General features: G+C 43.5%; 1 protein-coding gene across 3 annotated transcripts in view; it reads left to right on the forward strand.

The window, feature by feature from the left end:
* The window catches only part of LEF1 (lymphoid enhancer binding factor 1), a 216433-nt gene that overhangs the window by 123886 nt on the left and 65423 nt on the right, over positions 1–27124 (forward strand). For all 3 annotated transcript variants that reach the window (XM_077278999.1, XM_077279004.1, XM_077279003.1), the window contains exon 8: positions 25982–26089. In XM_077278999.1, the coding sequence (XP_077135114.1) occupies positions 25982–26089 (108 nt within the window). The remainder of the gene's footprint in view (positions 1–25981; positions 26090–27124) is intronic.

Here is a 27124-nt window from a genome sequence, read left to right on the forward strand (position 1 = left end):
TTACCAGCGTAAAAGTAAAAAAAAAAAAAACACTACATACTTACCTTCCGCTGTCTGTCCCCCAGCGTTCTGCTTCTCTGCACTGTGTAAGCTCCGGCCGGAAAGCAGAGCGGTGACGTCACCGCTGTGCTCTGCTTTCCGGCTGGCACTTACACAGTGCAGAGAAGCACAGCGCCGGGGGACAGACAGCGGAATGTAAGTATGTAGTGTTTGTTTTTTTTTACTTTTACGCTGGTAACCAAGGTAAATATCGGGTTACTAAGCGCGGCCCTGCGCTTAGTAACCCGATGTTTACCCTGGTTACCAGTGAAGACATCGCTGGATCGGTGTCACACACACCGATCCAGCGATGTCTGCGGGAGATCCAGCGACGAAATAAGGTGCTGGCCTTCTAGCTCCGACCAACGACATCACAGCAGGATCCAGATCGCTGCTGCGTGTCAAACACAACGATATCGCTATCCAGGACGCTGCAACTTCACGGATTGCTAGCGATATCGTTGTTAAGTTGTTCAGTGTGAAGGTACCTTTAAAACCTTTCAGATAAGATCACGGCAGTCCTTGTTGGGGGTGGCAGCGTCGCTGAGCTTAGTAAGGCTACGTTCACATTTGCGTTGTGCGCCGCAGCGTCAGCGCCGCAACGCACAACGCAAACAAAAACGCAGCAAAACGCATGCACAACGCTGCGTTTTGCACCGCATGCGTCCTTTTTTTCATTGATTTTTGACGCAGCAAAAATGCAACTTGCTGCGTCCTCTGCGCCCAGACGCGGGCGCCGCAGGGACGCATGCGGCGCAAAACGCAAGTGCGACGCATGTCCATGCGCCCCCATGTTAAATATAGGGGCGCATGACGCATGCGGCGACGCTGCGGCGCCCGACGCTGCGGCGCACACCGCAAATGTGAACGTAGCCTAATTTCACATTACAAACCTTTCTATCAGCTCTCCTCCTCTCCTAGCACTGTCGCATCTGCTGTCCTGTCTCCCCCTCACACTACTTGTTCAGAGATGTCAGTAATCACACTGAGGTTCTCGCTTTGCCGTGTGATCAGGTTGTCTATCATTTTATTTCACACTGGAATAGCCTGCCTACACTGAGTTACTCCTCGTGAGATGTAATAACAGCCTGCTCTGCTCTAACTGCAGAGGGAGTACAAATAGCGCTGAGTACAGCAGACATAAGTGTGATCACGCAGGTGCAGGCACGCCATTGCTGCAGCCTGTGTAGCCGAACAGAGGCCAAATAGGTATGAAAGCCTATTTCTACCTCCAAAGTAGGTGGAATTATGTGTTTTGGTGAACTATTGGACTGCAAAGAGCCCATAAATTATTCTTGCACAGGGGCTTTTTTTCTGCTCGCTTCTCTGATCATTGACACCCCTTTTGAACTCGGCTCTGGACACACAGTGGTTGGAGAAGGAGAGTACAGAAGAGGTAACAATGCTATTAAAGAAGGGTTTGTAATGTAACACACCTAAACTCAGCTGTGCTGCCTCTCCCCCACATGGACTTTATCTGAAAGATATTTGTTCTCTGTGCTCCACTCTGTAATCACAAAACGAGGTTAGACCAGGATCTAAAGGCCCCGTCTCACTCAGCGACGCTAAAGCGATCCCGACAACGATACGACCTGTCAGGGATCGTTGCTGCGTCGCTATGTGGTCGCTGGTGAGATGTCAAACAGTGAGATCTTCCCAACGATCGCAGCTGCGATCTCACTGTTTGACATCTCACCAGCGACCTGTAGCGACCTGTACAACGATGTCACATGGGAGCTATTATGACGATTCAGTGTCTGAGTCATCAACGAGGTCGTTGGTAAGGTGTCAAACACAGCGATGTGTGCTACCCAGCGGGACCTCAACGATCAAAAAAAGATCCAGGCCATTCCGACACGACCAGCGATCTCACAGCAGGGGCCTGGTCGCTGCTACGTGTCACACATAGCGAGATCGCTACTGAGGTCGCTGTTGCGTCACAAAACTTGTGACTCAGCAGCGATCTCGCTAGCGATCTCGCTTAGTGAGACGGGGGCTTTAGACTTGGGGTACAAGTCTGCAGTCACACTTATGTAACTGCAGACTTGTGAATCCTCAGTGTGCTCACTGCATGCTGTGAGGATTCTCTGGTGCTGGCGCCAGGAGCAGTGGGCATGTGACAACAAGTAAGCAATTTGCATACATGCGGTCACTAGATGTGCACATTCAACGCAAGTGTATTGAGCAAGAACGGATATGTCTAGTCTGATCGTGGCTGGATGCATGCAAAAGGCATACTAGCATTCACATGACTGCCCGCTCTCCGCACCGGAGAATCCACATGGCGCGCTGTGAGAATTCACAAGTCTGCAGTCACATAGACTGACTGACTGCAGACTTGTACCCTAAGGCTGGACAATCTGTAAAATAACACCTCTGCCTGGCAAACAGATAAAATGTTATGTATAGTGCAGGGCTCAATGACTGCTATCTTTTCTAATGCTGCCCTGGCTTGATTGCCATCTCTGAGGCCAGAATGTCATCCCAAACCCTTTTTTAAATCAGCATCAGGTGCATTTGCAGAAAAACTAGGTACTATGCACCACTGAAGCCAGAGCAGACTCGCCGTTTCACTGCACAAGAAGTATACCTCATTGGCATATTGGATTTAAGAAAGTGTTGGGTTGTTGTACCTTGTCCCCAGGGATATCAGTCACACAATTAGATAGGAATATGGTCCATCATACTTGATTTTGCGGTACAGCTTCTACACCTCTTTAACTCCAGACTGGCAATTTGCACACAACACAAGCAATTTTTCGTAAAAAATTGGCCACTAATTTGGCTAAGAAATGCTACTTTAGAAAATCCTGGAGGAGCACTGCAGATGGAAGGGGACTCAACAGGTTACTTTTAAATAATAATTTCAGATGTTCTGTAATATATATTTTATGACTAAATGGCAGAATAGAATTTTAGTTTAGAAAATAGAAAGTCCACAAAAAATCTCCTGAAGTCTTGTTGGCTAATTCTTAGATTAACTTTTGATTAGTTCATTAAAGGGAAAGTAGTGATGCTATTTAAAGAGGGGATAGACATTTTGGTATTGCTTACTATTATTAAATAACACTGAAAACAACAGCACTATTCTGTTTTTCACGACATATTAGTGTGGCATGGACATTATATTGTTCAAATTAAATTTTAAAGGGGTTGTCTCATCTTATCTTATGTAATGTTAAAAATTGCAAAGGGTTGCTCTGACATTGTCCAGATTCAGCCAGATTCAATGTCCTTGTACTTTCCCCAATGCTGCAGAGGCAAACCTACCTCCAACAATGTCGGCAGGGGCACCATTTCATCCAGTGGCTTAGCCATGATGCTGTCCTGAACTGTCAGTCATTGGGAGTGCACTGCCCCTGGCAAGCAGGTATCCCGAAGGTAGAGGAGCAGTGTGCTCCTGAAGATGGGAACACGAGACAACCCTTACGTTCTTAGACTTCATAATATGTCATATTCCAATATGTCTGTAAATGTCATAAGATGATTTTCTGACTCCTGGGAGTGGTCCTAACTTGTTAAAAATTTATTTTCTGCATAAATCTCATGTTGTATGCTATCAAAAATTCATGGTTTGAAAAACGTGTGAAGAAAGTCAGTACACAGCTTACTTTGTTTCTTTACAGAATTTAGCACACAACACTCCTTCACTTCCCAGAAACAAATGAATCATTTTTGTAGAAAGTTTCCTGTGACTCGCGCACTTCCGGGAAGGCTATGACCGTCTTTGCTTGTCATTTTGAGAACCGTCTTTTGACAAGTTCACCTCTACTATAAGCAGTTTGGAACGTTTATGTGGGGTCATTAGTTTGTTTATCGAATTCATGAGGAGTTTCACTAAATAAAGTGCCCAAAATTGAAGCCAAGGAGATGAATACTTGTGTGATGCGTCAAGCTGTAAATGCTGAGAAACTAGTATCATTAGGAACCTTATATTTGGGACACGTTTCAATTTTTAGGGTTATTTAAATTGCAAATGCCATCAGAAAGATTAATTTTAATATGGATAATATGTACTTAAAGAGGAAAATTCATAATGGAAGAAAACATAAGTGACAGTACTCAAATGTACACATCATTAGCAAATTTCATGGTTTCTCTCAGTATTATAGGAACGCAGGTTTTACTTTGACTTTACCAGAGTGACTAAAAAATCCGCTGAGGTCTATGGGATACAATGGTATAAAGTATATTTAAAAAAAAATCACCCAAAATCTTATTGGCTAATTCTTAGATTAGCTTATATGGACTTTCTATTTAGAGGCGACACCAAAGTTATAAGCTGTACATGGACTACTTTATATTGAGTATAAGTGTCAGATCTTCAGTGTTGTCCCATGAAAAGATATAAAATATTTACAAAAACATGAGGGGTGTACTCACTTCTGTGACATACTAGATTTCTAAAAAATGTGATCGCAAAGTTTTATAAAAATGGTGTTTTCCTACTCATACACTACACCATTGAGAGAGGCTTTGTGGTTCGCTTTCCCTTTACTTTAGGAGGTCATATGTCCTCTTTAACCAGTTTAAGAACAGACGAGTTCCTGGCGAGACTCATTTTAGTTATTTTTCATACATGTGGTTTAATGGGGCTTAATTTTTATGTCACCGTCATTGTTTTTTTTTTTTTCTGGCATTGGGTGCTATAATTGGAAAAATAAGTAAAAATCTGTTTTTTTTCACATTATTCTGTTTTTTTATAACCTCACAGGACCACTAAAATGGATTTTGTACATTTTTTTGTCACCCATTTTGTAACAAATATTTTAATGGATTTTTTTTTTCATGAAGGCGGGGCTAGTAACAGCATTTTGGATTGACAGTGGCAATTTTTTTTTAACCTGCTATTTTTCATTCATTTTATGCAACCATAGTCATATAAAAGAGGAAGTGTAGCGCCCCCGCCGCCGCAGGGCCGAGGGGTACCCGGTACCGGGCCTCTGAGTCTCTGTTCTGGGGTTGTCACGGTGGCTAGACCCGGTCCGTGGCCCTGTCTGTCAGTGGGGGACGTCCGGTGCAATAAGTGGTGTTGTAACGGTGCAGTTGTGGGGTGCAGGTCGCGATAAATAACAAGGACACCAGGTTGCAGTCTCTTTACCTCTTTACTGAAGATCTCTGGGTCCTCAATCCAGAATACGGCTCACCAGGCTGCGCAAGTCCGGCCGGTCCAATGACACTTCCAGAGTTCTCTTCACAGGAGGAAATCTGTGCCTTCCCCCTAGCGCTATGTGTTGTAGTCCTTCCCTGCTGTGCTTACGGAAAGTACCCCACAACTGTTGTCTGTTTCTGATGTTCCCTCACAACTCGACTAGATGATGTTCTGCTAATCCTCCGTCCCTCCCTGAGGTTCGGGTAGGAACGGCACCCGTTTGACGGGTAGGCCTGGAGTTCTTCCGGGACCCTAGAGACGCCCCTCTCCCACAATTGCCTCCCAAGACTTCATAGGTGATTTGAGTTAGACAGCCCGCCTGAGACTGACTGTCCTGCCGCTGTTTGGAGTATTGCTTGAAGCTGAATGTTGTTCTACTCCCTCGGCGTTCCGGCCACCGGTATTGCGCCTCAGTAGGATGTTGCTTCGGTCTTACAGCACGACTCCTACTGGTATTTCTCCTTTGCGTGATCCCGTTTCTCACTCAGCACAATCTATCTCTCTTCTAATCCTTTCTTGGGCACCGCCGCTACCCGGAGCAGGCACGGTCCCGTTACGTTCGTTCTCGTTGCCAAGCCTCTGTCAGGATCCCACCCCTGACAGAGACCCTACTGTATCTTCCCCTACAACACCCTCTGCCACAAGGTGTTGCCTGGTTCCAACCCAGTCAGCTTTCTGATCTAACTTCCTGCCTGACCCCCAGTTTACCCACTATGGTGGGGAGTGGCCTAATGAATAGCACCCTTAGCTCCCCCCGGAGGCCCGGCTGTGAAATGTATTGGTGTCTGTGATACCTGATCAGATGAACTCCTTCAGTGCCATCGGACGCACCATAGCTCCCCATAGTGGCGGAGCCACAGTACTGCAACGACCAGGACTCTGGGGCGCTGCAGAAGCATTTTTATTTTCATCTTATTTCCATTGTAACTGGTCTGGTATGCCCTAGTTAGAAGTGAAATGCAGCTTCCTGGCTGCATAGCCGAGGTATGTGGGTCACCTATGACCCAGCGCCCTCCATGTGCACAGTGGTCACATGAGTATGGATCAGGAAGCGCCATCAGTGCTTCCTTTCACTGCATTCTAGTTTAGTGCTGTGTATACAGGGATCAAGAATGTATAGTATGGGTCTTCTTTATGGTGAGGATCTGTGTTTGACAGCTAGAACCCTGCTTCTGTAGCTACACGATCTCATGTAACTATGCTCCTATGTAACGACGTTTTAGAACATCACTGCCGGAGTAGGAATGGGACCGCATAATTGTTTAAAGTCTATGGGCGACCCAGACCAGTTGAAGCAACAAGAACTGCAATTGTGAGCCCCATCGGGCACAGCAATGATAATGTGTAAAAAAAACGGTAAAGCGCTGCGGAATTTGTTGGCGCTATATAAATAAAGAGATTATTTATTATTATTAGAGAGGACCTTCTTATGGGGTGCACTCAAGAAAAGCCTAGCTGGTTGCAAGCAGAGTTTTCAGAGTCTTCTCTGGGTGCATGGGATATCACCCGTCCATCACAAATGCTGCCAATCACAGCTCAGCATCTGATTTAGCAGTTTATCTTTCTCGGAAGCTGCCCATCTGTGATTGTCAGCATCTGGGAGGGAGGAGAGAAAGAACACGCACCCAGAGAGGAGGCAAAATTGGATTTTTAACTCAATTTTTTTGTCACAAGTGACAAGTCCTCTTTAATGTCTAAATTTCACTGATTTTCTTCACCTTGCCAGTATATAGTTATGTGCAAAATAATGGTATAAGGCAACATGACTTCATCCAGTAATTTTATACTGCTCCATGGTGCCTCGTTTACGATAAATGGGCCCAGCTCCAACCATTATGCTTGCATCTCCATGTTTTATTGTCCTCACAGTGTACTGTGGCTTAAATTCAATGTTTATGGGTCATCTCATAAACCAGTAAGACCCAATAAGAATTATCTTATTTTCGTTTGTCCATAGAATGTTCTACCACTTCTCTTTAGGCCAGTCAATGTGTTCTTTTACAAGCTATAACCTTTTCAACACGTTTTATTCAGCAATGGTACTTTCCAAGCGTTTCTCGCAAATAGTTTGGCTTCCCATAGGAATCTTTTGATGCTTGCAGGACTCGCAGGTAACAGAAGATCTTTAATCTCTATGGAGTTAATCATTGGATGCTTCTTTGCCATTATTGTAATCTATGTGAATTGTAGGATTTATTTTCTTACCTTGTGTTAAATATACTGTACATATTTTGTATATTAATTTATTCAGGACTTCTTACCTGATGCGGTACTCCAAAGAAAATGTCAAGATAATTATTTTATATTATGGTGATTGTCCACCAAAAAGAATCAATGCACTAAAATGGAAAATATGTAAATTAGCCCCATGGTTAATTAATTAAGTTGGTTGCAGTTTATTAACCAGTCTTTCACTGGATCTGGTGTGGAAGTTTTATCAGCTGCCTATTAAGTTACAGTAGGCCGCAGAAGCTTTTGTGGGCTGCTGAATGTAGAGACCCCACGAATGAGAATTAAAGAGAAGAGAGAACCCTCATATCGTAATAGGTCACCTGGTCTGTCAATTTATAGAATTCTTAAGCGTACTGTATAGCATTATCACCCACCCATGCAAGTATACCACATGTAATGTCATTACATGTCCATTCCATTAAGATGAAACTATGTACCCAGTACAGAGTAAAGACTGGGAATTAATAATATGACTTGACTTAATATTTAACACTGTGTGTTACGGGTTTTGTTTGTTAAAGCATTTGAAATATTTTTAGTTAATAATTTTCTGCACTTCTTTATATGTTTTCCCCTCTCCAATCAACTTCTTGATAAGTTATTTCTCCTTTGGTGAAATGTCTGGAACAAACCATTTTACTCACTTACCAAGGGCTAAAACCAGCCCAACATCCATCTTTAAATAAGTGGCATAATTGAAACATTGTTTCTTCACAGAATGAATGACCTCGCTAATTGAACTCTGCACTACTGTTAATTAGAACTCGCCCCTTTCATTAAATGAGTAAATTACAGCGTGCGTGTCATGACTGTTGATTCTGTTGGTTGTCCATTACTCGTATACACCTAGTCATAGAATTTTGTACCATTTTGTATGATCTTTTCTGCCAAAAACACGAATTACCGTATTTTTTGGCATATAAGACGCACCGTACTATAAGACGCACCCCAAATTTGGGGTGAAAAATGCAGAAAAAAAGATTTTTTATAAGATGGGGGTCCGTCTTATTGTCCGAATTTAAGATCTCTTACCTGAGGGCAGGCAGTGGCAGAGCAGGGTCACAGGAGGCATGGTGGTGGCAGAGGTGAGGTGATGCTGAGGTGCGGTGGGCGGAACGGCGTGCACCTGAGCAGGGTCCCATCCTGCTTAGGTGGACGACGCCATGGCCTGGTGTCCATGGGGAGGTTGCTGTGGCGGTGGCAGACGTGCGGTCACTTCCTCAGGTGGCAGCGGCCAGGGTCCCTTCCACATTTGAGGTGACGCCACAGCAGTAGTGAAGGAGAGCAGCAGAGCTGGGTGGTTTTCCTGGTGGCGGCGGGCTTACCGGCATTGTGGCGGCGACAGAGGTGCGGGCATGATGTGGCACGGTGAGCTGTATGGCGTGAGCAGGTCCCATCCATATTTGAGGTGAATCCGCGGCCCGGTATTGATGGAGAGCAGCAGCGCTGGTGAGTTACGGTATTTTCCGGTGGCGGCGGCCATCTTGCTGAGGCCGCGCGTGCGCAGATTCACTACTCTGCGTCCCAGGGCTTCAGGAAAATGGCCGCCGCGATCTCCATCTGCGCACGCGTGGCCTCCCGCGGCCATTTTCCTGAAGCCCTGGGACGCAGAGTGGTGAATCTGCGCACGCGCGGCCTCAGCAAGATGGCCGCCGCCACCGGAAAATACCGTAACTCACCAGCGCTGCTGCTCTCCATCAATACCGGGCCGCGGATTCACCTCAAATATGGATGGGACCTGCTCACGCCATACAGCTCACCGTGCCACATCATGCCCGCACCTCTGTCGCCGCCACAATGCCGGTAAGCCTGCGTTCCGAATATAAGACCCCCCCCCCATTTTCCTCACAATTTTTTTGGGGAAAAAGTGCGTCTTATATGCCAAAAAATACGGTAAACATTAGTGATGTTGCACTACTATTATTTTGCACATAATAGTATGCTTAAATGCTAGAAAACCATCTTACTTTAACCTTGCATGTATTGTGCTTTACAAAAGCCAACAGTATAGGTGCTGATAAAATCCAAGTAGCTGATGGCAGACAAACCCGTACGAAACCAGAAAGTTTGAATTATTTTACTTTTCCCCTTGGACTCCCCTCTTTATCTAATTGAAGTTGTGCCTCTCTAATCGGTCATGTTCTCTATGATGCTTTTATTTCAGAGTTGTTTTAATGTCCCAGCAATAAACTGCAGCGCTGTTTTAGTTGCATTCCTCCTTCTAGCACATTTCATGAAGTCCCTAGGGCACCATCGAATGGACTATGCTGCTCCCTGAGCTGTAGTTTCTATGAGCCCTGCTGTGTTATTTCCAATTTTAAGTGTTCACTGATCTAACTGTGACCTCTGGCCTACAGAGAACATTAGTTGCAAAGTTCATTATGTATGCCTTGATGGGTGAACTGTTACCACTGACTAAAACTGTGCTCCAATCAAGAGATAAGTCATCACTCCTATAGCTTCATTCACATTGAGCAGTCGTTGGCACTGTATGTGAATACTGCAATTATTTGTGTAGGTTGTCTGCACCACAACCGTGTTTACACAGGGCGATGTGCTACCGACAAACGAGAACTTAAACTCTGTGCACATCACCAGTGTATAATTAGTTTTTGTGGTTGGTCAAATTCCTGATTTTTCATATGCAAGGGCTTCTAAGGCGGTGTGCCCACGATGAGCTTTTGGTGAGTTTTTGGCTCTGCATATTTTCGCTAAGTTACAAACGCGGCGTCTTGCAGTTCCAGCAAGTGGATGGGATGTATAGAAATCTCATGCCCACTGTGCTATATTTTTTCCTCTTTTTGCTCCTCATAAACTGACCTGCGGCTCATGTTTCAAATCCACAACATGGCAATTTCTATTGCGGGTATGCTGAGTTTTAGGTACAGATTTTTCTCATAGGCTTGTATTAGATGATACAAGAAAATGCACAGGTAAAAAAAGCACATGCGTTTTTCTTAGTGGAAAAGCATCAAGAATGCATTTAGTCCGCACATGACTATATAAGGTTTTGCCAAACTAAATATTGGGAAGCATAAAAAAACAGGTGGGGGGGTGGTTTGAGGGGGACAGGAGCGAACGTGCTTTTACAGAGCTCCTGATCCATCCCCTATACTGAGCTACCTTTCGGCTTTAATAGTGGAATTTATAGATCTGCAGGCTTGTAAAACCTTGGTTCTTGTTTACAGCACCCAAAATGAAGAAGATAAGGGTTTTTACAGGGACAACAAACATTTCAGCTTCTCGGCCTGTAACAAGGACTCCAAACAAGATGGCCGCCATACAGGCAGATATGAGGAGAAAGTACATCAAGGCCCATGTTACACAAGATGCAGAGAGAGCTGGAGCTCGAAATTTCATGGGAAATGCCAAACAGACTGTTGTGAATAAGGTTCCTTTTAATTAGGTGTCCAGGAGGGTTTCACATGCTCCCCGAGACAACCGGGATTCAGAATGGAAGAGGGATAATGGCCGCGCTGAATCGCGGTCGGCTGATGCTGAGGTGAAATGCCGGCGAGGAGATCCATGCTCAACGTGACAATATCACATGCTGATGGAGAGGTGAGGAGGATCTGGGAGCCCGCCATAAGACCGGGAGCCGCGAAACTGCAAAAGGAAGAAGGATCCCAGGACAGGTCACTTATCGTGACAGCAGGCAGGTCTTGTGTGGCTGATTCTGTCCGGCGGGAGTTGGGAGGTGAGGTCCGGGGTGGCCGGGTGATTCCTCCGCTGGACGCTTGCTGCATAGCGGAGAACAAAGTGGCTGGTATGACAGCAACGGGGAGGAGGAGGTCCTGCCGCTGCAAGATGTTCAGATGCTTTGTAAAGCGGTGATTAGAACACCGCCACTGCTATACAGCGCCGCACAGTCTCTTTGTTTTTGAGAGCTGTGCTGCCCCTAAACCTCCACATATCTGCCCACAAATGACAGGGGAAATTGATAAAAATACCAATAATAAGGGGCTTTTGTGCAGGAGCTACACCACAGAAGGAGATGAGGATGATGCGGCAACAGTTAAAGAGGAGAGAGTTCTGCCGATTACATGTGGTGAAATGATGATTAAAATTCCGCTACTATATAGCGCCACCCAACCTACTCATACATTACCTGGATGTGCCACACTAAAACACTCTTCTGACACCCCAGTAATCATAAGGGATTCCCATGGACACCCTGATAATAGAGGGCAATATTGTAGAAGCCCATCTGTTAAAGGAGCTGTATAAACAAATTTTAATGGCAGGGATCAGCCATCTGATGCATCAGAAAGTGACCTTTTTAAACTGCTAAGGTCACAACAAAAAATTATACTAGAAGAAATTATATTTCTTTGTGATAAAAACCTCAGTGAAATACTCCAAAATATACCTCCCAATCCCATCTCTTCTATGGAACCAGCCAATAAATACTATGTAAACCAAGAAACCGATAACTCCTCTGACTTATCAGAAGGGTCAAAAAGAATCCACTCAGAGAAATCCATAAGAATGATAGATACCTCTGATTATGAAGATTCTGATTCTTCTAATACCCAAAATGGAGTGGAGAGTGTTGACTCTGATGATTCTGTTGATACTTCAACTTCCTCTGACCTGGACGAAAATGATTCTTCTAATGATTTTGACTCTGGGGAAATCGCTTCTTCAAATCTGTACTCGGAGGGGTCTATTAGCTGCGAGAAATCAAACTATTCAGGGAAAATTTCAAAACATTCAAACAATAGTAATTTTAAACAGGAGCAAATTTGCACTGAGGCTAGTGATTATTCACCTTTATTTATCAGAATTGATAATATATCTGCTTCATCAAACTCCCCTTCTGAAATCTTAATGATGAATATATGCAAGGCCCTATTAACATCAATTGAAACTATAGGAAACAAATATATGAATACAGTGAATGTAGGTGATTTGTTGGATACTAGCTTGTTTAAACCCGATTCTCCCCAGCCTAATGAGTTCAAAGCTACCGAGATCTTTATTAAGAGGCTTTTCAAAGAACAATTGTTACTATTAGGCCGGGATCACACACGGCGAGATACGGCCAAGTCTCGCAGGTTAAAACCAAGCTCTGGCATCGGCACTCAGGAGCGGAGCGTGCAACCACACAGCAACACATGGAGCTGCACGCTCCGCTCCGGAGTACCGGTGCAAGAGCTTGGTTTTAACCTGCGAGACTCTGCCGTATCTCGCTGTGTGTGACTCCGGCCTTACCCAAAACCATTGATTCTAACTCGTTTGTTCCTCCGATTTCGTTCGCACATACTCTCAGTAACCCGAACACTAGCGCAAAAAATCTCGAAACCCCATTGCTTATTAATCCCCAATATTTATCTGTTTATTCAAATTCTCTAAAGCAAATTCAAAAAGACATCTCGTCTTTTAAGTTTTGTCTTGCCACCTATGAGGACATAAAGAGGAAAAACAATCTCAAAGTTAAAGGTATCCCACACTCAATCCATCCCTCCCAATTGGAAAAATACTTTATTAAAATGATTTCTCATCTTCTTGCAAAAGTAAAAGAAAAAAATTTGATAGAAAAAACTTTCAGAATTCGCAAACCGAACTTTCTCCCACCAAATGCAACAAGAGATGTGATTGAGTCGTGTCGATCAACTTGGGTAAGAAACGACTTACTGGCGCTAACAAAAGACTCTAAAAAAAACTCCCAGCTCCTTACAATGACATCACTTTGTTCAAGGACTTGTCAAAGACCACAATGCAATTGAGAAAATCTTTCCATCAAGTCATTTGGGAACTCCTTTGTGCCAAAATAATATATCAGCGGACCCAAACGTCAAATCTACAAATTAAATATGCAGCCAAGTCCATTTTTATCTCTTCTCCAGAGGAAGGTATTGATTTTTTTGAGACAAATTGGTGTAGGACCCTAAACTCCTTCTCTTGACTTCCCATCTCGAACATTGGAATAAGAGCTTCCTCTGCCTCTCCTGATTTTCCATCTCCATTTGTGTACAACATCGTTTCCACCTGACAGTTCCTTCTGGTGCCTCCTCTCTGGACACACCGGATACATACCCTACTTGCAGTGGCGTAACTACAAAGTTATGGGCCCCGGTGCGAACTTCCAAATGGGGCCCCCACAACCCCCCCACCCCGCTTCCCCTAGATACGCCTCGGACTGTTGCAGGAATCTCCTGCACTGCAACATGGTGTTGGGTGCCAGCACAGCCCACACAGTGGTATATCCAGCACAGCCCGCACAGTGATATATCCAGCACAGCCCGCACAGTGGTATATCCAGCACAGACCGCACAGTGGTATATCCAGCACAGACCGCACAGTGGTATATCCAGCACAGACCGCACAGTGGTATATCCAGCACAGACCGCACAGTGGTATATCCAGCACAGCCCTCACAGTGGTATATCCAGCACAGCCCGCACAGGGGTATATACAGCACAGCCCGCACAGGGGTATATACAGCACAGCCCGCACAGGGGTATATACAGCACAGCCAGCACAGGGGGTATATAGAGCACAGCCCTCACAGTGGTATATCCAGCACAGACCGCACAGTGGTATATCCAGCACAGCCCGCACAGTGGTATATCCAGCACAGCCCGCACAGTGGTATATCCAGCACAGCCCTCACAGTGGTATATCCAGCACAGACCGCACAGTGGTATATCCAGCACAGACCGCACAGTGGTATATCCAGCACAGCCCGCACAGTGGTATATACAGCACAGCCCGCACAGGGGTATATACAGCACAGCCCGCACAGGGGTATATACAGCACAGCCCGCACAGGGGTATATACAGCACAGCCCGCACAGGGGTATATACAGCACAGCCCGCACAGGGGTATATACAGCACAGCCCGCACAGGGGTATATACAGCACAGCCAGCACAGGGGGTATATACAGCACAGCCCTCACAGTGGTATATCCAGCACAGCCCGCACAGTGGTATATACAGCAGAGCCCGCACAGTGGTATATACAGCACAGCCCGCACAGTGGTATATACAGCACAGCCCGCACAGTGGTATATACAGCACAGCCCGCACAGTGGTATATACAGCAGAGCCCGCACAGTGGTATATACAGCAGAGCCCGCACAGTGGTATATAGAGCACAGCCCGCAGTGGTATATAGAGCACAGCCCGCACAGTGGTATATAGAGCACAGCCCGCACAGTGGTATATAGAGCACAGCCCGCACAGTGGTATATAGAGCACAGCCCGCACAGTGGTATATACAGCAGAGCCCGCACAGGGATATATACAGCAGAGCCTGCACAGTGGTATATAGAGCACAGCCCGCACAGTGGTATATACAGCAGAGCCCGCACAGTGGTATATAGAGCACAGCCCGCACAGTGTTATATACAGCAGAGCCCGCACAGTGGTATATACAGCAGAGCCCGCACAGTGGTATATACAGCAGAGCCCGCACAGTGGTATATACAGCAGAGCCCGCACAGGGATATATACAGCAGAGCCCGCACAGTGGTATATACAGCAGAGCCCGCACAGGGATATATACAGCAGAGCCCGCACAGGGATATATACAGCAGAGTCCCCACAGGGGTATATACAGCAGAGCCCGCACAGGGATATATAGAGCACAGCCCACATCTCATCCCCCCCCCCGATAATGGCCCCACAGTCCGGTTAAAAAGAAAAAAAAAAAAAAAACTCTCCTCACCTTTCCTTTTGCCCGCGCTGCTCCTGGCGGCTGAAGTCTGCCCAGGACACTGCAGGTGCGCGATGATATGACGTCATCGCGCACCCGCAGTGTACTGTCAGAGGCAGAGCGGGGAATGATGGGAGAGGAAGCGTCAGGTGACGCTCTCTCCTCCCATCATTGCATTGAACTATACCGGTGTCATAGACGCCGGTATAGTTAAATGCGGCGGCGGCACTGGGGGGGGTTCCGGGGGAGGAACAGTGCAGCGGCCCACTACTGGCATCGGCTCTTCTGGCATTTGCCAGAAGTGCCCGATGGCCAGCCTGGCCCTGCTCAGACCTGCCGGCCCGGGGCCCCTGACCTGCGGGGCCCGGTCGCAATGGCGACCGCTGCGACCGCGGTAGTTACGCCCCTGCCTACTTGCAAAAGTTATACATTCCACTTGCTTTTCTTACTGAAATTGAACCGGACACTGCCCTCCAGTTGGTCTTAGGGTGACATAGGGTGATCCTGGACCGGACAGGTTTTTCATACTTTACTGACTTTTCTTCTCATACTTTATGGATTTTTAGTTTGAGAAGCGGACATTTAGCAACATATTTTGGCGATATGTCGATTTCAAGCTGTATCGTAAAAATATGGAAATGTCTGTGTATATATACCTGTCTCTCTTCCTTCCCTTTCCCCATATTGTATGGGGTCTTTCCTTTCCCCCTTCCCTGTTTATTCCTTACACTTTATCCCTTACCTTCCCTTAATGTTTAACAGTTTAATAAAAATTATTTGAAAGAGAAGTATAAAAAAACAAAGCAGCTTTATTTAAAACATGATATGCAACAAGAGTAAAAAAAACAGCGCCAAACACAATAAAAATACATGTAAAAAGAACGCAATCAAAAATGCTATGAAAAATCTATTTTATACTTAATAGGTGTAGAAAATTTGCAACATCAAAAGCTCACCATGGAAACGTAGTCTTAGAATGTGATATATGCTCCACATTCAGTAGTATAACATCAGTTTTCTACTGATACTCAATAATGGGGTTGTCTGATCTTCTTAAACGACTACAATTGCAAAGGGGTTATAAAATTATGCAATTTTGCAATTTATCTCTTAAGATTCCTCACCATTCTACAGAAGAGGGATTTTTAATTCTATTGTTTACTGCTCATTGCCTAGGTTACCAGCCACCACGCAATCTAGCAGTGGTAGCTGATCTCCTAAGCGAGGAGTGTAGTGCTCTCATGCTGTTTGCTGTACTGCTATACAACTTGGAAGTGTTGCTCTGGAGCTGGCCAAATTGCTGCATCTGTCCAGCATAACTGCCACTGATCTTTCCCTGATGCTGTAGTGCCAAAAGTTCATTTTCCTGCAGCAACAGAAAGTCCTCAACTGTGCCCTGACACACTTCTGGCTTCTTGCTTCTTATCCAAGACCAACACACAGCATGGGAGAAAGGACTAGTCTAAGTGCACACAAATCAAAGGGAGCATGGTCTCTTAAAGTCACAGTGTTATTCGGTGCCTAGCAAGGGCTGACCCCCCTACAACTATAACTACAATTCTGGTCAGTTTGAAGAGGAGAATCTTGGCTTTATAATGAATGCTGGACTGCTTCTGTATCTTTTGATCCAGGCTGAGATAAAACCTGTTAAAGGGACTCTGTCAGCACAGAATTACTGTTCAAACGAAGTCCCACCGCTTGGTGCTTGGTGCTTGGACGACCGGTCCAATCATTTAAATACGACTTCCCACCTGCTTGTTTTCCGTCTATCTCTACCCCTCTTTTTTTATTGACAGCTCTGGTTTCCTAGAATCTGGAAAGGACAGCGATGCATGAAAACCAAGCAGGTGAGAAGGTGTATTTTATTGACTGGTCTCACCAAGAAGCATCAAGCACCTGTACTTGGTTTCAACAGTAATTCTGTGCTGATAGTCCTTTTAAAATGCATGTAAAGTAGGTGACTGGCTGCAGCAGAGACAGAAGGGAGATGACTAGTGATAAGCGAGTATGCTTGTTACTCGAGTTTCTCTGAGCATGCTCGGGTTGTCTCCGAGTATTTCGGCGTGCTTGGAGATTTAGTTTTTGTCGACGCAGCTGCATCATTTGCAGCTGCTAGACTGCTTGAATACATGTGGGGATTCCCTAACAAACAGGCAATCCCCACATGTATTCAAGCTGTCTATCAGCCGCAAATCATGCAGCTGCGTCGACAAAAACTAAATCTCCGAGCACACCGAAATACTCGTGAGACAACCCAAGCATGCTTAGAGAAACTTGAGTAACGAGCCTACTCGTTCATCAGTAGAGATGACGTGTGACCAGGTGAGGTGTGCATCATACCAGCGAAGTAAAAAAAAAAAGGTAAAATATAAAATTAAAGTGGAAATGGGTTTTTTCTATTAAGTCTTTGATTATTGTAAAAAAGCATGCACATATTTGGCATTTCCGCATCTGTAATGACCCGAGCTATAAAACTAACTTGTCAATTGGCTTGTACAGTGAACACTGTACAAAAAAGTGACAGAACTCATAACTTTTTTGTAACTTAGCCTCAAATTTTTTAGAAAAAGCGATCAAATACGTCCAAAAAATATGCCCCCCAAAAAAACAGTTTGTCTTACAAAAAACAAACTTTTAGGCACTGTTATCACCAAAAAATAACTAAAGGCAATCAGAATATGGGGACAGATTTTTTTTTTTTTATAGGATTTTATTGTAAGAAGGTAATAAAGGATTATATGTAGTGTTAGTCAAAAGTTTGAACACACCTGTTCTTGCAATGTTTTTCTTTCTCTTGTTGGAATGAGCGTGGCATGTGTTAAACCTTTTAAATTCCTCAAAAATTCACCTCTTTTTTACTCTGATGATCGCTTTACAAGCCCTTGGCATTCAATCAAGGAGCTTAATCAGGTAGTCACCTGAACTGAGTTCTAGCGAACAGCTATGCTTCAAGATCTTGTGGAATGACCAGCCTCCCGAAAGTATTTGTGACCATCAGGTGTGTTTTGTCGTGGCAGAGTTGGCACACAGTTCCATGAAATGTTGAGCTCTACTCCACAACTGTTTTATGACCGAATATGGCAAGAACCTATCCACGAAATAAACTGAAATTACAGTCCTTCATTACTTTAAGACGTGAAGGTCGGTGAATCTTGAAAATGGATAAAACATTGACTGCATCCTCTAGTGAAGTCATGAAAACCATCAAAACCCACGTCTTAGTGAGATGCAGAAGTAGGGCAGATGGTTTCTGCATCTGTGGTGCTCATCGGGAGGCATTTGTGGGGGAAGTGTGATGGTCTTAGTGCCCTTTGCTGTTGACACTATTGGATATTTATTTCCAATTTCAAAGCACACTTACCCAGTATGGCTACCACAGCATTCCGCAGCGACATGCCATGTCATCTGGTTTGCATTTAGTGGGACCATTATTTGTGTTGCAATAGTACAATGACCCAAAGCGCACATGCAGACTATGTATTGGTTATAATGACCAACAAAGAGGGATTGATTGTTCTATCAGATAACATGGCCCCCACAATTGACCAAACCTGATTCTTCGTAGCAGAATTGTCAATCCCGGTTAGATGTCAGTTGATTTGCTTTCTTAGGTTGCTCGTTGTGCAGCCTGCATATTGTAGGCTGCACCTCCTGAACGTGAGGATGTAGACTTCATATGTGACTGAAATTGCAATTTATAATGTTCCTTATTTGGTTTATGTATGAATTTAGACGTCACCACTGTCCTTTTTGTCTGGCTGTATATAGGGAAATATCCTTTATTTAGCATACAAACATTTGTATAAACTCCAGGTCTTGAATGGGTTACTGGTGACAAGAGTACGAGGATAATATACTACCAAATATTTTGCCCTTTCTAGTGACTTATGATATACTATGATTTTTTTAATTTTTTTTTATGAAGTAAACAAATTCCATGCCTAGTTTAGGTTAGTTATGTCTTATGATTGTGCCCAATGTCAGGCAGATGCCAATCAGAAGGTATACCTGACAGAGGACACCATAAGGCTGCATGCTGAGGTCTCCATCCATCATAGGGACCCGTTGTAAAGGAATGTATACTGTGTTGTAGAGACAAGAAGATCGCTTTGTGCAACCATAGTCCAGGTCTGTACTCTCTGGACACGGACAGGAGTTGCATGAATTCTCCCAAACTTCTGGGTTCCCTGACACGTGATTCACTGGCCTGGCATGACGTCACTTGCCTGGAGGAGGTGACCTCTCGACAGCCAGGTTAATCCTAACCTGAGCCTGGGATCTTTGAGAGTAAGGAAAAGCTCCTGTACGCTACCAGAGAGCACTGACCTGGATCATGGACTAGAGCAATTGTGCACCCAGTTTAATAAAGCTTGTTATACCTATGCATATAGCCTAAAACATAACCAACCATTCTCATTAGGCTTAGTCTTGGAAAATAGTGCTTTTCCAACTTGGTTCAAGGCTCAGATCAGACTTGAGTTATCCATGTACTGCATGATAATCACCCCTGCCCCCTATTGACACCATTGACTTATAGGACATTAAGTGTTTTTGCCATCAAACATAATGGAATGTTCAACAAATGTCAACACAGGCTAAATAAGAAACCTTTACATTTAGGGACGCTCTCCTGATAGCATTCACAAAAATATGAAAATGAAGATAAAATAGTGGATAAGCTTTAAATATTAGGTTGTATTCCACTGCACAAAAAATGAAGACTCCATTCGATGAGCAAGGCAAAAGTCATAGAGTTCATCAAATAGCTGATGTCAAAGATAATAGAATATTGTGTATGTTGGAGAATGATTTGATGATTTCAATGACAAGTGTTTGACTTATGAAATATATAAATCCTCATAACTATAATTATACCACAGACATACTGTATTTGGGCAAAATAGTCAAATCCCTCATGTAAGAAATATATTATAAAGCCTATATCACTCAATTAATTAAAAGTATCCAGCTTTAAATGTGCCATAAACATTCTCCCTTTTAGGCAGCCCTATCACTTCACCTTGCCAGTCTAACTGTTCCTCCGTAATTTGGACCCTTCTATCATCTTTCTCCCACACTCCATGCTCTTAGTAACACTTTGTATTTGGATATAGAGTTACTGGCTGGTGAGTCGGTACATACAGCTTTACATGAATACCCTTATTTATTATAATGATGGCTGGATCACACACTCCAAGGACTTTTTTACCTTTTTTGTCCTCTGGTGAGCAAGTCTATTTGACTTGTTGAACTGTTATTCTGCAATGTCTGATATTATTTGCATATGTCCTCACTGAAACGGAATGTTAGTGCTATATATTATCTTACTAGAAACCAAAGAAATGGCATAATAGTTCTAATATATATTGTCTTAATTATTGGAATAAAATACAGTTGTGTGAAAGTGTTTGCCCCTTCCTGATTTCCTATTCTTTTGCTCCCTAAACCTAATAACTGGTTGGGCCATCCTTAGCAACAGCAACAACTGCAATCAAATGTTTGCGATAACCAGCAATGAGTCGTTTACAACGCTCTGGAGGAATTTTGACCCAGTCATCTCTTCGGAATTGTTGTAATTCAGCCACATTGGAGGGTTTCCGAGCATGAACTGTTTTTTTTTTTGTTTTTTTTTGTTTTGGTTTTTTTTAAAAGGTCATGCCCCAGCATCCCAATCTGATTAAGGTCAAGACTAGGCCAGTCTTAATTTTGTTTTTCTTAAGCCATTCAGAAGTGGATTTGCTGTTGTATTTTGGATCATTGTCTGGCTGCACAACTCAAGTACGCATCAGCTTGAGGTCATGAACAGATGACTGGATGTTCTCCTTCAGAATTTTCTGGTAGACGACAGAGTTCATGGTTCCATTTGCCACAGCAAGACTTCTAGGTCCTGAAGCAGCAAAACAGACCCAGATCATCACACTACCACCAATATATTTTACTGTTGGTATGATGTTCCTTACATGAAATGTAATGCCTGAAATTAAATGCCAGATGTAATGGGACATACACCTTCCAAAAAGTTCAACTTTTATATTGTCAGTCCACAGAGTATTCTTGCAAGTCATCAAGATGTTTTATGGCAAAACTGAGAAGAGCCTGTATGTTCTTATTGCTCAGCTGGGTTTTCGTCTTGGAAGTCTGCCATGCAGTCAATTTGTGCTTAGTCTTTCTTATTGTGCGGTCATGAACACTGACCTTAACTGAGGCAAGTGAGGTTTGCAGTTCTTCTGGATATAGTTGTGGGGTATTTTGTGACCTCTTGGCTGAATCATCGCTGCACTCTTGGGGTAATTTTTGTTTGGCCGGCCACTCCTGGGAAAGTTCAGCATGGTTCCATGTTTTCACCATTTGTGGATAATGGCTCATGATGTGGTTCACTGGAGTCTCAAAGCTTTAGAAATGGCTTTATAACCTTTTCCATACTGATAGATCTCAATTACTTTGTTTCTCATTTGTTCCAGAATTTCTTTGGATCGCAGCATGATGTCTAGCTTTTGAGGATCTTTTGGTCTACTTCACTTTTTCAGGCAGGTCCTATTTAAGCGATTTCTTGATTGAGAGCAGGTGTGGCAATCACTTTTGTACAAAGGACCATGTAGGTTTGGATTTCTTTTTCCCTTAACCCATTACTTGCCAAATTAAAATTTATACAAGTACGGATTTTTCAGAAAAAAGCGTCCCAATATTCAATTAAAAATGACAATGACATGATTTCCTATTTTGAAAACATTCATTTTACAAACACAACACAAAAAATTGGACCTAATTATAAAAATTATAAAATCTTAGTTGCTAGAAGCTAAAGATTAGGCATCCCAAAAAAAGGACATTGGTAGATAATGGGTTAATAATAGAGACCTTAATTTAAAAACTGTATTTTGTGTTTACTTGTTTTATCTTTGTCTAATATTATAAAATTTTGTTTGGTGATCTGAAACATTTAAGTGTGACAAACATGCAAAAGAATAGGAAATCAGGAAGGGGGCAAACACGTTCACAGTTGTCTATATATTTTTTTTCCTTTTCTGAATGCTATGATATTCCGTATAAGATAAGGAGGAGTCCATGGTGTCAGTAGTTGTGAGATGTTACACGAAAAATGTTATCAGTCTTCTAAAAAGTATGTAGTATTTTAAATGTTTTTAACAGTTGAAAATTCTTATTTCTTGCTGAATATTTTGCATTAAGACCTTTGTTATAGCAGATCAATAGTGTGTTAGATCCGCTCCAGATGTTGAGGAAGTGCTAATACAGGTATTAAAGGTCAGTATGTATTTAAAAGTGGTGGAAGCATTGCAAGAACTAATTAGGTGTCTTTTACAGAGTGGGAAAAAGGTATTAATGACTAGGCGCCAGTAGATATCTCCTAGACCTTGGGGCCCTTTTACCACAAACCATGTTATTCTGTTGGCTAAAAGCGTGAATGAGCAGTTATGGCATCGGACCCAAAAGGAAGCGCATATTACCTTGGACTAATTATAAACACATTTCTTGTCAATGCTTTTCTCTGGTTATTGATCCCCAGCTCCCAATGCTTCAGTTTTTTACATATTTAAAATGCATGTTGTCTGGAATGAGCAACTACCTAATCTCCATGCCTAAGGCTATCAGGCCCTTCTCTTTTAAAGCATGTACTGCCAGCATTGCATTTTCCTGGCAACATAACGCCTATTCACATCCAAGGCACATATGTCACTATGGCAGCTGGAAAGCCGACCATAAAAGTGGATTATGGTGACACCATTTGAAGGATTTAAAATGATTTTTGGGTAAATAAGACTGCTAAATAAAAAGCTGGTATCCACATCTCTTTACTTTTCATTGTCCGCTTACGATTTTACTATGGCAAAATCACAGTTTTTTGGGGTTTTTTTTACAGGACGTTGTAATTTAATGGGCTGTGTGAGCAGAGGCAATATAAAATGTCACATTTCACACCAGCTATGTTCTGAACAATGCTGCAATGGAGGACTTTATAGAATCTAATTCTATCTTTAGATGTGATTGTAGGGTTAATTTTCATCTCTGGTAAATGACTTTTGGGAAAATGGTGCATTTAGGAATAGAAGATTTGACCAGGTCAGAAGTCTGAAGTCATGCTGTACATAGCTAAAATATGCCAAATGTCGGATAACACAATTTTGGGATTCAGCATCTTTTTGTTTTAGTCAACATTATCTTTAGTTGCGTTGATTAATATGCTCCATTAACTCACATGCATTGCACAGCTCAAATGAGCCATGACATGCTCTATTTTGTCAATGGCCGCTGCTTTCTACTGCCGTACTGCCGATCAACTCCTACTGAAAATGATGGGAGCTGATCTGCAGTACCTGGCAGTGGCCATTAAATTATATACGGAGCTGTTGTTCTACTCTGCACACTGTTCACATCCGATCACCGCCGACGGAGCTTACAGCTGATCAGTAGAGGTGTCAAACCCCCCACAATCGTACATTGATGGCCCATCCTCAGGATAGATTATCGATATCAAAATACTAGACAAGTTCTTTAATAAAAAAATATAATATACAGTGAAGGAAATAATTATTTGATCCCTTGCTGATTTTGTAACTGACAGACATGAACAATCTATACTTTTAAGAGTAGGTTAATTTTAACATTGAGAGATAGAATATGAAAAATAAAATCCAGAAAATCACATTGTATAAATTATATAAATGTATTTGCATTTTGCAGTGAGAAATAACTATTTGATCCCCTACCAACCATTAAGAATTCTGACTCCTACAGACAAGTTAGACGCTCCTAATCAACTAGTTACCTTCATTAAAGACAGCTGTGTTACATAGTCACCTTTATAACAGACTACTGTCCACAGACTCAATTAATCAGTCAGACTCTAACCTCTACAACATGAGCAAGACCAAAGAGCTTTATAAGGATGTCAGGGACAAGATTATAGACCTGCACAAAGTTGGAATGTGCTACAAAATCATAAGTAACTGTTGGTGCAATAGTAAGAAAATGGAAGAAATACAAAATGGCTGTCAATCGACATTAATCTGGGGCACCATGCAAAATCTCACCTTGTGGGGTATTCTTGACCATGAGGAAGGTGAGAGATCAGCCTAAAACTAAAGGGGGGGGTAACTTGTTAATTATCTCAAAGCAGCTGGGACCTCAGTCACCAAGAAACCATTGGTAACACATTATGCTGTAAAGGTTTAAAATCTTGCAGTTGCCCGCAAGGTTCCCCTGCTCAAGAAATTACATGTGCAGGCCCATCTGAAGTGTGCCAATGAACACCTGGATAATTCTGTGAGGGATTGAGAGAAGGTGCTGTGGTCATATGAGACAAAAATTGACATTAACTTAACTCGCTGTGTTTGGAGGAAGAAAAATACTGCCTATGACCCAAAACACCATCCCCACTGTCACATCCCCACTGTCACATCCCCACTGTCAAAGCATGGAGGTAGAAACATTGTTTTGGGGGTGTTTCTCTGCTAAGGGCACAGGACTACTTCACTGCATCAATGGGAGAATGGATGGAGCCATGTACCGTAAAGTCCTGAGTGACAACCTCCTTCCCTCTGCCAGGACATTAAAAATGGGTCATGGCTGTGTCTTCCAGCAAGACAATGACACAAAACATACAGCCAAGGCAACATAGGAGTGGCTCAAAAAGATGCATTTTAAAGTCATGGAGTGGCCTAGCCAGTCTCCAGACCTTAGTCCCATAGAAAACTTATGGAGGGAGTTGAAGCTCCGAGTTGCCAAGCAACAGCCTCAAAATATTAATGATTTAAAGATGATCTGCAAAGAGGAGAGGACCAAAATTCCTCCTGACATGTGCACAAGCCTCATCATCAACTGCAAAAAAGTCTGACTGCTGTGCTTGCCAACAAGGGTTTTGCCACCAACTATTAAGTCTTGTTGTCATGTCGGACGCTATTCACATTAGGGCATCCGACAGACAGCGGTGATTCCACATTCGTCCACTATACGCTCAGTGGCGCCGGCTAGACTTTATCCAGGTTGTCCGGGGTTAATCTAGCTGGTAATCGGGTTGGAGGCTGGGTCACGCCCGTGGCCTTTAAATAGTCATTCTGGACTTTGGTCGTCGCCGATTATAGCTTGTGTCTTGTGCCGGGTGATCTCGGTCTGGAGTGGTGGTCTAGGAGAAGAAATATCGTATCTGGTGGTGTATTATCCTTTGTCATATTTCTCCTTCCTATATTTGTATTTGTTTTGCCCTGTGCACATTATAGTATTTTCCTGTGTGTCTGTGGCGTGGTGCGTTTTTAGTTTTCCCTGTCTGTGCTTTCTGTAGGGGTTGGTGTGTGGTCTAATCACTGGGTGGCGGGTGGAGGTTTCAGCATAGGACTGAAACAGGACTCAGGGTCAGGCCTGGTGGCCCAGACAAGCACACCATCAGTGTAAATTCTGGGAGAGGGACAGAAAGGGTTTTCCCTAGTCTGAGGGATATCGCAGGGGCCCGGGTAATCAGCTGTAGTCTACCCAGTACCCGCATGACACGTTTGCCAGAGGAATCAAATTATTTCTCACTGCAAAATGCAAATATATTTATGTAATTTATACAATGTAATTTTCTGGATTTTATTTTTGATATTCTATCGCTCAATGTTAAAATTAACCTACCCTTACAATTATAAACTGTTCATTTCTTTGTCGGTGGGCAAACTTACAAAATCAGCAAGGGATCAAATACTTATTTCCTTCATTGTGTGTGTATATATATATATATATTCATTAATATTAGTTTAAGTAAATGCTCTATATTCTATCTACTGGCTAACACAATACAAAGATATATATATTTTCTCTATGAATAACCAGTGAAGATATGTTTTCCTGTCTGGTTAATACTTTTCATGTGAGTTTTATTAAAGCTGTATTGTCTTCCTTTCAGTGGCATGCTTTGTCCCGTGAAGAACAAGCCAAATATTACGAGCTAGCCCGAAAAGAAAGGCAGCTACATATGCAGCTATATCCAGGCTGGTCTGCAAGAGACAACTATGTGAGTAGTTTTCAAAGTCTTTTATTAAGAACGAGTGTCTCAACAACTAATCTATCACAGACAAGTGTGCACTTTATAAAACCTTCTAACAGTAAAAAATGAGTAGAATGTCTTAAAAAGCTTTCTCCTATCATAAATCCCTCTGAAAGGCAATCCGTCAATGGACTTCCCGCATTCAATCCTTTGTGCACAGACATGAGTGACTGAATCTAACCTTATAGATTGTCATTCACCATCATTTATAGCCCCGTCCATAGGCTTTTTCTTTTTTTTTTTATATGTACATGCCAGTAGCGTAGCTATCGGAGGGGCAGAGGGTGCAAGCGCCCCGGGCCTGGTGCTGTGAGGGGGCCCACCCGGAGCTACGCTACTGTAACTGTATCGGCGCGTGCAGTGTGCCGATACAGTTACCTTCTGCGGCAGAGTTACAGAGAATCGATCTACCTGCTCTGCCACTATGGGGCCCCTGAGCAGGCGGGGGGCCCGGTGCCAGCAGTGGCCCCCGCCATCATCGGAAGATCAGCTGTACCGGCATTTAGCCGATACAGCTGAACCCATTGATGGGAGAAGGAGCGCTGCGCTCCTCCCATCATCCCCCTGTCAGTGTCGGCGTCTGACGTCGCCAACACTGACAGCGGGCGCAATGACATCACTGCCCGGCGCCCACTGTCAGGAGATCAGCGGGAGCAGTGCAGGAACCAGAAAGAAGAGAGGTGAGTATTTATTTATTTTTTAATGGGTGCTGCTGCCTTATTACAGGGTCTGCCTATGGGGGGGCTGCCTTATTATAGGGTCTGCCTATGGAGGGGCTGCCTTATTACAGGGTCTGTCTATGGGGGCTGCCTTATTACAGGGTCTGACTATGGGGGTGCTGCCTTATTACAGGGTCTGCCTATGGGGGTGCTGCCTTATTACAGGGTCTGCCTATGGGGGTGCTGCTTTATTACAGGGTCTGCCTATAGGGGTGCTGCCTTATTACAGGGTCTGACTATGGGGGTGTTGCCTTATTACAGGGTCTGACTATGGGGCTGCCTT

This window comes from Ranitomeya variabilis, chromosome 1 (genome assembly GCF_051348905.1).
Source record: "Ranitomeya variabilis isolate aRanVar5 chromosome 1, aRanVar5.hap1, whole genome shotgun sequence".
Classification (NCBI taxonomy): domain Eukaryota; kingdom Metazoa; phylum Chordata; class Amphibia; order Anura; family Dendrobatidae; genus Ranitomeya; species Ranitomeya variabilis.